Source organism: Halyomorpha halys, unplaced genomic scaffold, assembly GCF_000696795.3.
Source record: "Halyomorpha halys isolate HHAL.00 unplaced genomic scaffold, Hhal_1.1 Scaffold134.1, whole genome shotgun sequence".
In the NCBI taxonomy this organism is placed as follows: domain Eukaryota; kingdom Metazoa; phylum Arthropoda; class Insecta; order Hemiptera; family Pentatomidae; genus Halyomorpha; species Halyomorpha halys.
The window spans coordinates 1,509,951-1,523,553 of NW_027107159.1; the positions used below are offsets into that span (position 1 = coordinate 1,509,951).

Consider the following 13,603-nt stretch of genomic DNA (forward strand, 5'->3'; position numbering starts at 1 on the left):
GAAAGGATCTGAGTATGTTCCATAAGTGGAATTAGTCTCAGCCATGCTAAGAGGCATATCAAAAAGATTGCTGAGAGCAAGGCTGGGTTACTCTGGAGAAATACCAGAGGGATGGAACAATCAAAAATGTTCCTCAAAGGACCCTGCCCGAAAAGAAGCAACTGCCTTCTTAATATGGATAGGAGCATCTTAAGATGGGTGACAGGTCTATACAAGGGACACTGTCAGCTAAACAAGCATCTCTATAAAATGAGACTGATAGAGTCCCCTATCTGCAGGTTCTGCTGGAAGGAGGAAGAGACTTCTACCACATCATTTGCAAATGTGATGCAGTGGCAAGAACACGACTCCTCATCGTTGGTAAGGATAGTATCTTGGATCCCAAACTTTGCAAAACAGTGTACCCTTATACAGTGTCCAGATTTGCAAAGGCAATTGGCCTGTTTTGAGCAGAGGAGGGACGTTGTACAATAGGCCCTCTGTGGCCGTGGTGCTTCTTGGCAGGAGAAAAAAAAAAAATAATAATAATGTAACTACCATTGAATTAAAAAAAAAATTGCATTTTTTCATTAAGACTTTATTGTCCACAAATGTACAGTCATAGGTAAGTACTGGAGCAGTGATACATTTAATTAAAAATATACAGTACATATAGGTCATGGTTGAATCCTCATACAGTAAGGCCGCTATAGGAGGGGAGGGGGAAGACCCCAGTACCGGGTTGTTGCATCCCGTGAAGTCACTGGTCTACTCTAGCACCACCAGGTAGGTATATCACCTACCAGACAGAACATTTCTTCATAGGGTTCATAGGAGATCCAAGGGGGCAGTTATAAACTTTGGAGAAGTCTACACTGTTTGAGAGAGTTCCGATGACCCTACAAATAAAAAATAAGTAATGAATAAATTAGTGTATAAGTTATGTTGGTGCAGTTGAAGATTATTAAATTATAGAGGATATATAAAGAAAAACAAAATTAAGGCCCTTTAACCAAATTGTTTTCTACACTTTCTGATAGGTTTCCACAGTACTGATGGTGATTCAAAAAACCTATAATATTCACAACAGACCTGAGCAGTACTAGAAAAGCAATATGTTATTACAACTAAAGTTTATAAGTTAATCCAAGCTATATAAACCTTATAAGCAACAAATTTCATAAACAATAAAATTTAAAACTTAATATCTTAATCAATTATAATAAAAAAATATCCATATAGTCTCACACTGTTTATTTTCATATAATTCCTACATTTCAGCCATTCTTAAATATCTTATTTATAATACTACTATATTCTATAACAGCTATAATTGTTATAGAAATGTAGCAGGCTATTAAACCTTTGTCAAAATTTATCTTAGTCAATAACTTATTATTATCACAATTTCACTTATTATAATTCGATTAAGTTTACACAGCATATTAGAAGTTAAATTTAAATTAAAACAAATTAAATTATATATTAATTTCTTAATTTAATAAAAATTTTAATTCTAAATTTAACAAAATATTGTCCAAACATCAATATACAGGTGGCCCTCGACTTTTGCTATTTTGTACATTTTAAATAAATTCAACAGTTTAATCCTCTGTGATCGGATGTCCACTGAGAAGGGACATCCAACCGCAGAGGATTACAATGTTCTTTGGATCAAGAGAACAAAACAGTTTCAGTATTGCATTAGGGCGAACATCAACGTGTTGTGTGCTTTGCTAATTTATTTGTTAAGTTTAAATATTTCAACCTTATAAATTGATAAGCATGAGTCAGAAACAGAAAAACTGCAGTGTTAATACGTACAAAAAGAAATTAAGAACTTATAAACTTCATACGATCGAGACAAATATGGAAATAACAAAACGGTCACGCTTTGCACAATCAATAAAGAAAGACACTATATGTTATAGAAATATTTATTAAGAAAAGAAAAAATGGGTGGTTGTCAACTAACTCTTGACAACTTTATCAAGGAAACACCCAAAAGCTTAAAGTGCTTGGTTATGTATACATATTGATAGATAAATACTTTAAAACACAGTTTTTGGTGCGTATTTTTTTACATCCCTCAGCTTTTGAACATTCAACATTCGCACACACTTTCAGGAACCAATTATGTACGAAAGTGGAGGGCCTACTGTAGGTGCATTATGTTTACATTTAATGAACAACATAACTAGATATAAGTTTCCTTGAATTTTTTAAGATCAAATGCTTTAAGTAACAATCTTATTAGATGATCATCTGGTGCAAACAACTAATTATTTGAGATTAGTGTGAAGAAACTTGTATATCTATCATTGTTGTGATTATTTATCCAAGACCTATAGGAAAATTCACTTCCCGTTTGTGTGTAGAAATTTCCAGAAATCATGCTTATATCATATCTCAGACTGGAGTCGATATCTCCCACAAATAGCTTTTAAAAAGCCTCCTTCTCCACAATAGAAGTATGGACACTAAAGAGTTAAAATAAAAAACATCTTCTATGAGTGCATATTCTAGAGCAAATGGACAAGTAAGAAAAAAAAATTAAAATCTCTCCTGCTGTATGATATCCATTGTAACTACAACATACTTCTTTTATTATTAACTAGCAGTGCCCCACAGTTTCGTTTACAAATAGTTTCCTAAATTACTGAATCGTGTTCAGCATGTTCTGACCATACAAAACAGACCCCTTGATATCTACTTAATGTGCTTCTGTCTGTTAAGGTATAATATGCTACCAAATTTATCAAATGAAATTTTCCAGCTGCAATATTTCTGTTTGGAGATCAATTAGAAAATTCTACATATAAAGTTGAATGAAAGTTCTCTAAAGCAACAAACTTCATTATAAATTTCAACTTTCAGATTCATCTCTAATTTAAAAAAATTAAAATTAAATCTGTACCACTACAACCCATGGTCAGGGGTTCAGTGCTTTGTAAGGGAGTACTGGTACCAGAGCAACGGTTGTGCTAGGAGGTGATTTGGTCAGAATCACGCTCGACTGCTAGATTTTTACTCAATTAAGGAGGCGAGGAGGGCTCCAGAATCCACAAGACTCACGGCTACAGTGTAACAGAAAAGAATTTTCTGCCCAGCCGGATTCGAACTCTGGTCTTCATTTCTAATAGGATATAAAAAATCATTAAATTTAAAAAAAAAATTAAATTGTATTCGTTATTAATAACAATTTTTTATACTTCCTCAATCAATAAGCTAAAATTTTAATGGAGTCTTACACCATAGACACCTTTTACATCTTGAATTTCCAAAGTTTTAGCTGGTACCCCAAAAAGAAAACTAGTAATTTTAGATGCAGTTAGCTATTTTTTATGTTTATTTAAAGTAGAAACTAAAAATTTAATTAATAATGGGGGTAGATTACTTTTGAGTCTTTTAATGTATTGAATTTTCAAAATTTGATCTGGTCCCTCAACAGAGATATTCCAACTGGAAATCAGCATTTTTATTTTTTAATAATTTTTAACTATTTTTCACACTCACTTAAGAGTTGATTTGAAAGTCTGAAATTTATAATACCGATTGGTGCCTCAGAGACCTTCTATATCTACAATTTTATAAATTTTAATTGGCCTCCCAACAAAGATATAGCAGCTGTAATATCAGCATTTTTACAATAATTAAAAATGCTTTATAACTTATGAGATTTTTTTTTGTTCTCATATACCCCAGTATATGAGAACAAAAAAGGAGGTTTATCTACAGGAAACCATTCTAATTTAACCAGATTGGGAAGGTCAAGTTTTCATTCATGGGGCCACCACGAAATAGAAGTTAAACCCCAAGCCTGATTCGAACTAGGGTAATTGCAGACTCGAGTTTGCAAAGATGATGCCTCAAACTCCTTCAGCTACAAAATAGCCTAACTTGATATGAGTTGAATCTAAAAGTTAAAAATTTATAACGGAGTTTGTTGCCTTTGGTATATAGAATTTTAAAATGTCGAAATGGTCTTCCAACAGAGATATTGCAATTGGAGAATCTGAAGGAACCAAAAAAAAAATCTATACAAAGTTTATAAGCACACACAAAAAAAAAAAAACTGAGACTGGGAATTCGTTTCACCTTTGGGAAATTACCCTGCAAAAATTAAAATTTTACAGAAACATATATTATGACTCAACAGAAACATACCAGGTAAATATAAATGGGTCTGATTTCAAGGCAAGAACAAGCAACAACCACAATACAAGAAAATCCAGTAATGAATAACTTAGAAAACTGGACCTGTAAGCAAAATCAAAAACAAAACAGTGACTAAAAAACTTACAAAAAAATTGCCTTCATTTGAAAATAGGATGCAATAGAAATTAATAAAATGTATGAATTACTAAAATTTCCAGGAATGTAGCTACAAAGTATGATTTTTTTTTCTGGATAGGTTAAAATAAACTAATCCATTTAATAAATATGGGAAACAGATTGTAACAAAACATAGCAGCATCAACATAATTAAATTCAATGACAATAGTAATCAATCCCATAAACTAAGGAATAATTTATTAAATGATATAAAGTGTATCTACCAACATTATAGCAGTATAGGATCAAAGAGAAACTGTTAAAAGCCTTTAACATGTAAAAGGAGGTGAAACAACCTTCTCCTGTTTTTGTTATTCATAAGTATATGATCTAAAAAAATATAAAAAAGAAGATGAAAGTGAATTTAAAAAACAGTTCTGATATTAATTTAAACAGATATTGTTTTCACAACTGAAAATCATATTAAAGTAATCTTGAAATAATTAGAAATCTGCAAGTAGCTATTAAATAATAAGACAGGAAATATATATAAATCCAGATAAAAATGAAACTGAAGATAACCCAGATATATGTAAATATCACATATAAGGTTATAACCATAGAAAAAATTTGAATAATTTACATATTTTCCCTAAAACCATTATTGTAAGAAAAACACAACAGTTCAACTGAGTTATAAAAAAACAAAAACAGATACTACTAACAAAAACATCTGGTTGCAACACTTTAAAAACATGAGGGGGCCGTCCATAGCTCAGACGGTTAGACCTAAGTCTACCATTCTGGGATTTGTGGACGGTGCCAGTTCAAATCCGACCTGGGGCTGTTGACTTTTTAATTAAGTGTGGTGGTCCCATAAAATGAAAAACTTGGGGTCAAGTTGCTTTAAAAAAAAAAAAAAAAAAAAAAAACAAGAGGGGGGAGGGAGTAGAATAAAAAGTAAATTTCACATTTTCAATTTTTACATACTAACCTATAACCAAAATTAAACAGAACTCACAATAATAAATTAGATGGAATTATATGACTTCCATCATAATCTAAATACTGATCAATTAACATTCTTATATATCAATGGCTTACTTCACTAGTGTCAAGTACATTTCCACAAGCTTTACGAAAAATACAATTAAAGGTACTCCTTTTTTAGGAAAATTAATTCAAAAGTTATAATATTCCAAATATTAAAGATAACCTTCAGTTGTATTGTTAATGAAGTTAGTAGAAATGCACTCAGCATCGCTATAAAGGAATCCACTGATTTTTACATTTAAGAAATTGATGGTTGATATGCAAACATTTTTTATAAACCAAACATTAAATAGTTTTTTACTTTTTAGGCAACCAAAGCAATATAATTTGATTAATAAATGGTAAAAATAATGGACATTATAATCTAAATTTATACTCTAAAAAAAATTACAAGATATTTTCACCAAATATATCCTAAAAAAATGGACAGAAAAATTGGGTAATAAAAATGCAGTGTTAATTTTTGACTGTTATATTTAAAACTTCCTACAGACCTCACTATTTATACATATATTTCTATGGAAGTTAAAAATATATTTAGAAAAAAAAAAAAGAAAAAAAAATTCGATACAAATTTAAATAATAGCAAACAATATTCACAACACAAAATTAAATAATTTATTATAAAAATTTTTAATTTTTTATTCATGGTTATGTCAGTAAACAATAAATATACTTTGATATACAATGATTTCTAGCGTTCTATACATATTGCTACTATTCACAAAATCAAATATTTCTTCATAATCACAATTAAAACAAAAAAGGCATATCACTATTTATAGTGTATAATAGAATCTTGGATAATCAACAAAAATTTAAAATTTTGATATTATGTATAAGAAAATTATAATAATTAAGAAGCACTCATAGGAGACATAAAAATAAAAGAAAAGGGACATATTAAAATAAAAAGTGAGATTCAAAATACAATTAATTTTGAAGGGTTTTTTTAGTTGTCAATGTGGACTTAAGAAACCCTCAATACAAATTAAAAAAAAAAATAGTTGCTTTCATTTCAATAGTTAATTAATTAAAAAAATTGATAGTAATATATGAATAATAATCAAGGTTAAGTAACCACATTGAGACAATATTGCACCGTTAGTACTGTGTACATTTAATTAATGTTAAAATAATAATGATTATTTTAAAGCTAATACCAGCACAAAAATTATTTCTCAAATAAACAAATTTATTCTGTTTTTTTTTTCATTTATAAAAATGACTTCAACAGAAAAATATTTTGTCAATTTCAATTCTTACATAACCATAATAAATAAAATAAACTAAAATTCATTAAAATTAAAAAAAATACAATTTTTTTTTTTAATAATGAGATCGATTAATTTGATTTAAAGGTGCACCCATTTCTATGCAATTCTTCTAGTGTGCTTACCCTAAAGCAAAAATTTAAAAGTATGAAGGATAACAATAAAATACGATATTACATACAATTTCAACCAACAGTCTTTAAAATGCCTTTAGATTTAAATTGACAAAAATCACACTTCTATTATACATTTAATTCAAATTTAAAAATAATATGCATTATTTATATCAATTCATTAAGAGTTCCACACGAGTGAGCAGTATGATTCACTATGATATATCATTTAAAAAACCTTAACATCAATTTTTACAACACAATCTGTAACTGCACCCAACTGAAATGTAGAACTCATAACAAATAAACATCTTTAAAAAATTACAAAAATACATGTACAGAGAAAATATAAATCAATGATTCAGATAAAAAATACTATAAAACATTATTCTGTAACATTTTTGAAAAGTTAATAACATTAATTGATTTTGAATATTAATTATTTTACATATTAATGCTATTTTCAATGATAATACACCTTACTGCTCCTGAACCCCAGCAGTTATTCTATCGGCACACAAGCCTTTAACTTTCTTAGCCAAAGCCAAGCTATATGAAGAGTTCTTCTCCTCATCATCATCAGCAAGAAGTCTCTTTCCCACTCGAAATAAATCAGGTTTAGAGACCATATTGTTAATAGCTCTAAGATCTTTGGCTGGGCTGCGGCTGAACCTGTAGCTTAAAGCACTATTAGGTGAATTTTCTCCACTTTTGTCCAATTCGAATGAGCGCAAATATAAACTATGTTTTTCAGATATTCTTCTAGTATTGGGTGGTGTGGTAACTTGTTGTGGTATAGGAGATAAAATAATTCTATCAGTATCTGAAGAACAATTAAACTTTCTAACCAAAGACTTAACTTTAGTTATATAAACAGTATTGTAAAATTTAATAATGTCGATTCGTTCCTCTTTTATATCTGTTAAATCAGAGTCTTTCAGATTTTTTATATCTTCAAGAGAAAAGTCAGGAGATGATAATACCTCACGATAAACATCGGATAATGCTTGAGGTTGATTTCGATAGCATTTCATGACATCAGTAAAAGCTAGTTCGATTCCTATTATTTTACAAATAACATAAATGGAACACATTAATAGCTGGTCCAGGTGTCTCTCAAACATCAGACCAACATGTTTGACAATTGTCTCTTCAAAACAAGTCCATATTTTTTGTCTTACATCAACTTGCATGAGTTTAAGTTGGTCACATAAATCTAACATCCTGACAGAGGCAAGATAATAAAACTTTCGGAAGAATAATGCAACTGGCCCTGTTCGACGAGGTCTTTTATTTTCTTTATGAATTGCTGAGTCTGGTAACTTGTTAACTTCAAATCCATGGTCGTTGAAATGTAAGAGTTGCTTAGAAATGACAACAGAAGCAATTCCATTGTCATTGGAATCAGTTTTCATAATTTTTAATGCAGTTTCAGTTTCATTATCATTAATATTTTCACTGGTGAGCACTCTTTTGAAATTTATTCTCTGTGGAGAAGCCTTAAAATTATCAGCAAGAGGAGTACCAGGAGAATTAGTCAAAGCACTATCTTTACCTGCCAAAACAGTCAGTCTATCAATATTCAGATCAGCTATACCAGATTTCATTGCAGAATCATTATCTGGCATAACATCTTCACTACATGGGACTCCTTGTCCAGATTCAATTATAGCTTTCCATAAAGGGCTGTTTCTTTTCCAGGCAAGGTTATCTAATATTTTTTCTTCAATAGTTTTAAGATGCTTAACAACATCTCTACTCAATGAGCTTTCGGTCCTTACAACAACTTCAATTATTTTGTAGAAATAATAATGAGGCAACTTTAAAGCATTAGCTACCCAGGGATACTGCTGTGCACTGGTGCATAAGAATGCAGCAATTTCAAAGGAACATGCAAACAAAGTCTTAATAAATACTTCCTGATTCAATAGCGAGTTTGGATCAAAAGCAGGTTTTCTTGTTTCTTCAGGTAATATAGAATCTATCAATTTGTAAAATAGTTTAATAACAACTTCACATTGCTTTTCAGGGAATTCCTTGCCAATCACTTCACCTTCAAGAGCTTGTTTGACTTGAGTAGCAAGTACAATTACATATTCTTCTATAACAGGTCTTTTTTCACAAGAATCAATGATTTTTCTTAAATCTTCACTAGGATAAGCTTCTCTGAATCCAACTATAGTCTGTAATAAAGCAAAGTTCTGAACTTCACTACGCAAAGGACAGAAAGTTGTCCGGTCACTGTTCCTCAAGTACTGTCGACAAGTCAAAGGTGTCATCAAAATACCAGGGTTTTTGTTTTGGGTGCTTAGTTTTCTTTTAGCTTCCAACTGTTCAGATATTTCACATAATTTATTACATGTGAGACTTTCAATGGTACAGGAGTTATTAGTACGACCTAAAAATATCCTTTCATCAAATGTACCAACACTCAAAACGTATTCTTCATAGACTTTATTGACTGATTTGAAATTCTGTTCAAAATAATTAGCATCTAATATCTCAGATAACAATATATTGTTGCCTTTGAGAACTCGCTTTTCAAATAGTTGCTTGATATGCTTTCTCCATGTGTATTCTTTAATGGATTTTGCATCAACAGGTTTCCCATCATGACGAGAGCACAGGACATCGAGCACACATGGTACATCAGACAAATTGAAAAACCTAGTTTTAAGAGCAAGATTATCAGGAAAATCTTTATTTATAATATCTTTTCTGCCACTCATGTAAGCATTGGCAAATATAAAATCAAAACAAGCTAACAATAAATGATAAGAATGAACTAGGTCATCACTGATTTTGGGGTAATTTGATTTCACACATATGAATAGTGTCCAACTGAAATCAAATATTCTTATCAAAGGTATCTGATTGTTCTTTTGTTTCTTATTTTTATTAACTTTGGCATTTTCCACATTGTTTTCTGAAAAAATATCCTTAAAAATTGGTTGAAACTTTTTAAACAGAACCATTGAGACGGTGAAATCTCTTTCAAATTGATCAAGACTTCTCAAAAATTCAACAGACAGCTTGGCGAAGTTAGCCCATCGTCTAATGTATTTGAAAAAATCAACGATACTCAAATCGATTAACTTCAGAAGTCCTTTCAAATTAACCAAATTTCCTTGAATTATGACAGGTGATTTAGAAACTGTAGCAACAGTTGCAGTCTTACATGCAACATAAAGTGCACAACCCATCCAATGTTGAGGTTCACCAGCTAACATATATGGTTCATAAATTTCATTAAAGGACCTCCAAGCTTCTGCAGAAGATGTTTTATCTAAGTTAAGTGCTCGACATAGCTCATGAAATTGTTTATAAAGTCTTCTTACAGTATCTTCTGGCAGCATTTTGAGAAATAATAAATTATTTTAAACTGTGATCATGAAGAATCGAAATATTAGCACTTTGCCAATAGATCGTACAATAAACGAAGTCAAAACATGAAAGAATATGTGTCTATCGAAACTTTAATAGAAATCACAAACAGCACGACTATACAAAATCACAGAGAAGTGAACTAGAAAACAGTAGTTTTCTAAACCAAAAAACTAAAAACGATGTGATAATTAAACAATACACCTTGATGGATAAACTGAATCAATGATAAACTAATCGCAACACGATAATAGGTTATAATAATACCACAAAAAATATGAGTGGTAAGTAAATAAGAAGGAAACAAAACAAAAAAAAAGTTTTCTGACAGATAAGAACCTACACAACGAACCTTTCTCTAATGTACTGCCATTATTAAAAGGCGCAATGACAATCTCATATCGATAGTGAGGTTAATCGATAGCAAAAATTCGTGTTCCACGTTTTATTAAATAAATAAATGTAAATTGCAAACAAAAACTCATGAAACTAATAAATAAAAAAATTAGTTTTAACCGAACCCTATAGAATTTCAAATATCAGCATATAATATTAAAAATACAAGATAATTGAATCTAACAATCAATTTCGGCTCAACATCTGCAGGCCATATTTAAAAAAAAATCCCGCCAAAACATTTTCATGAAAAAATGAAAATTATTATTTCTTTAGTGAAAGTTGGTATAATATATATGTTTTTACTAATGTTTAAAAAAAAATATTGGGTATATTATTTATTTATTTTTTATTAAATTTTATTCAGTTTACAATTTTTTGCACTGCAGGTGAAATGAAGACTTAAATGTCTATTTAGGACAGCAATACACATTAACAAATATTATTTTACTTTTTTCAATCAATTGGTATTAATGAAGCTTGAATGATTTTATTTCATTCAGATACAAATTTAAGATATCTCTCTAATAAAAGAAGCAGACTCCTTTATAGTTGTATTTCTATTAATTATGGATTGTTTCATTAAGTTTTTCATACAAATATAATGCAGTGGAACAGAAGTACTTACTTGATGTTCATTCATGGAACTAATCAATAGTTTGAAAATATATTGTGTTTGAATGAATTAAAGTAATACTAAGAAACTCTGTAAATCAATTCTAATATACAATAAAAACTGAGAGGATAATATTTCAATAAAAATAGCATATGGAACTACCCAAGTTATTTTAATTGTATTGCTTGTTTAATTAGAGAGAATTGTAGATAAATAAATATCGATTTATCTCCTTTTCATTTTAAATATGACGGAAATCTATCTATTGTAATCAAACCATATTGGCCCAATGAATTTGACCTTCAACAATGATATGTGTTATTTTGTCATAGCATTCCAACAGGTTGTCAGTCAGAGAAGGAAAAATTATTTGTTATTTTATGACACAAGCATTTAAAGAAAACTTTAAATGTTAAGTAAATAAGTTTCTTTATTAAGAAAAAAATATTTATTTATATTTTTAAAGTTCGACAGACAAAAAAAAATTTTAATATTAAAAAATAACATTACATTATGTATTACATATTTAATTTTTACCATAAAATTAAATATATTTCTCATAGGATTTTTTTATGGAGTTTTCACAAATGAAAAGCAACACACTAATAACTGTGATTAGAAACAAATACCGCTGGAAAAATCAAGTTCATTGTAAAAATGAATCTTCAGTTATTTTCAAAAAAATGTATATATAATACACCAAACTGATAAAACAATAATATCTTACTATGATTAAAAATGTTTATATACATAACTGACATTGCTGGAATAAGAATTTCCAAATTTGAATTTTTTAATATCTACATTGGAATAAATTTAATCTTAAAGCATAAAAAATACTTTTAAAAATTTAAATGTGGGCGATTTCAGCAGGATGAAATTTAATTTCAGTTCTATTAAAAAAAAAGAAGAGTAAAGATCAAGTTCAGCATTGCTAAAAAGTGTAGCTATGATAAATAATGTATGAGAAAATTAAAAATACCTGTATTTTCCTGGGGAATGAACAGCAGTTTTCATTTTGTTTCTGGTCGCAGCAGGTCTCGTGTCTCCACACCAAACCTGAGCAAAATTGAGAAAGAACAACTGCATTCCTGTATAGTTGAGACCAGGCAAGGTTTCATCGGATTCTCCATTCTTTTCCAACCACTTTTTGTAAGCCTGAGACCAATTAATTGAAATATTACTAACAACGTCTTGAAAATACATAATTTTTAACCAGGACTAAACTAAAAAAAAAAAAAAAATCAAACCCTATTGAGTTTTATAAATAATAATTATAGCTGTATATTTATATATACAAATATTTGAACATATAATTTAAAATATGTAAAAGATGGTCAGGGCTGCAGTCAAAATAGTTGAAAACTATTTTGTTCTTTTTTTTACTACAACCCTGACCATCTTCTACATATTTTATAGCTTTTTCTATATTGTCTATTTACAGTATATGGTAAAAAAAAATAAATACAAAATAATTTATTCACATTGTTACATAATGTTAGAGGAAATCAGAATAAATGTATGTTATAAGAAATTTATTTATAATCCTCCGTACAACATAATTCCCTTATCTAGAAAAACAAATAACATAGTTAGTATCAGAACTCACTTACTCTAAAAGATTGCTTGATTCCGCCATTATCTGCAATGTTTTCCCCTTGAGTGCTTTCTCCGTTTACTTGAATCCCAACTTCATCAACTACATATTTGCTATACTGATCTGTAGCAAGAGAAACAAACAAGAGCTATAAAACAAAAAAGAGGATCTCCTTACTGTATTAATTTTAATAGAAAATATGTATTCAGAAAAAGTCAGTCATAATATTTTAATGATTAACAATTTTTGACAAAAAACATAAAGCTAATAAACAACTCGTTTTACAAAAAATAAATCTGGTGCTGCTTGCACATCAAACAACTTCCATTTACTACCCTAATTTGAGTTGAAATCATTATTAATTGTACCAAATTCACCTTTTTTACTATTCACGATAGCAATACTTCTTCTTAATATAGTTATATTTATTGTTTTGGTTAAAAAATTAAAAGAATTACAATCTTTTATTTTCATGGATGTTATGACAATAGTCAAAAGTTTCGACTATCATCAAAACAATCAAGAAAACAAAAAAAACATTTATTTCCTCCTATAGTAAATTATCAATTTTTTAAAAATATTTTGCATTCATCCATTTATTATTTTAGGTATCAATAAATATGATTAATTATTTCAAATAAACAAAATAAATGTACTTTAGAGGAACTTTTTTAGAAATTCAACTTTTAAGCCCTGTCAAATTATATTCCAGACCATTTCATTAATATATTGATCGAACAAGTTAAATAAAAAAAATGCAGGGAATGGAGAAGGTTACATAGTGCTTTTTTAAAATAAATTTCACAGACATCATTATCTTGAACTACCAATCGAGAATTCCATTTGTCAAAGCTACAAGGTCCTAATAATGATTAATGAAAGAAAATTAAATATTATAAAAATATAAATAAATTAA

At 29.1% G+C, this 13,603-nt stretch overlaps 2 protein-coding genes across 6 annotated transcripts in view; both read right to left on the reverse strand.

The window, feature by feature from the left end:
• Positions 1 to 556: 556 nt before the first annotated feature.
• Positions 557 to 13,603, reverse strand: part of LOC106678325 (neprilysin-4) — a 31,023-nt gene continuing 17,976 nt past the window's right edge. For all 5 annotated transcript variants that reach the window (XM_024359390.2, XM_014416776.2, XM_014416775.3 and 2 more), the window contains 3 exons: positions 12,704 to 12,810; positions 12,073 to 12,248; positions 557 to 878 (listed from right to left, as the gene is read on the reverse strand). In XM_024359390.2, coding sequence (XP_024215158.1) covers positions 779 to 878; positions 12,073 to 12,248; positions 12,704 to 12,810 — 383 coding nt within the window. In that variant the 3' untranslated portion in view covers positions 557 to 778. The remainder of the gene's footprint in view (positions 879 to 12,072; positions 12,249 to 12,703; positions 12,811 to 13,603) is intronic.
• LOC106678324 (retinoblastoma-like protein 1) lies at positions 5,761 to 10,451 on the reverse strand. The gene has a single exon (XM_014416774.2). The coding sequence runs from the start codon at positions 10,048 to 10,050 to the stop codon at positions 7,174 to 7,176; it is 2,877 nt and encodes a 958-aa protein (XP_014272260.1). The 5' UTR covers positions 10,051 to 10,451; the 3' UTR covers positions 5,761 to 7,173.

Bases quoted from the DNA above. Each gene is read 5' to 3' on its own strand.
- LOC106678324 (XM_014416774.2), bottom strand. From the start codon at position 10,050: ATGCTGCCAGAAGATACTGTAAGAAGACTTTATAAACAATTTCATGAG.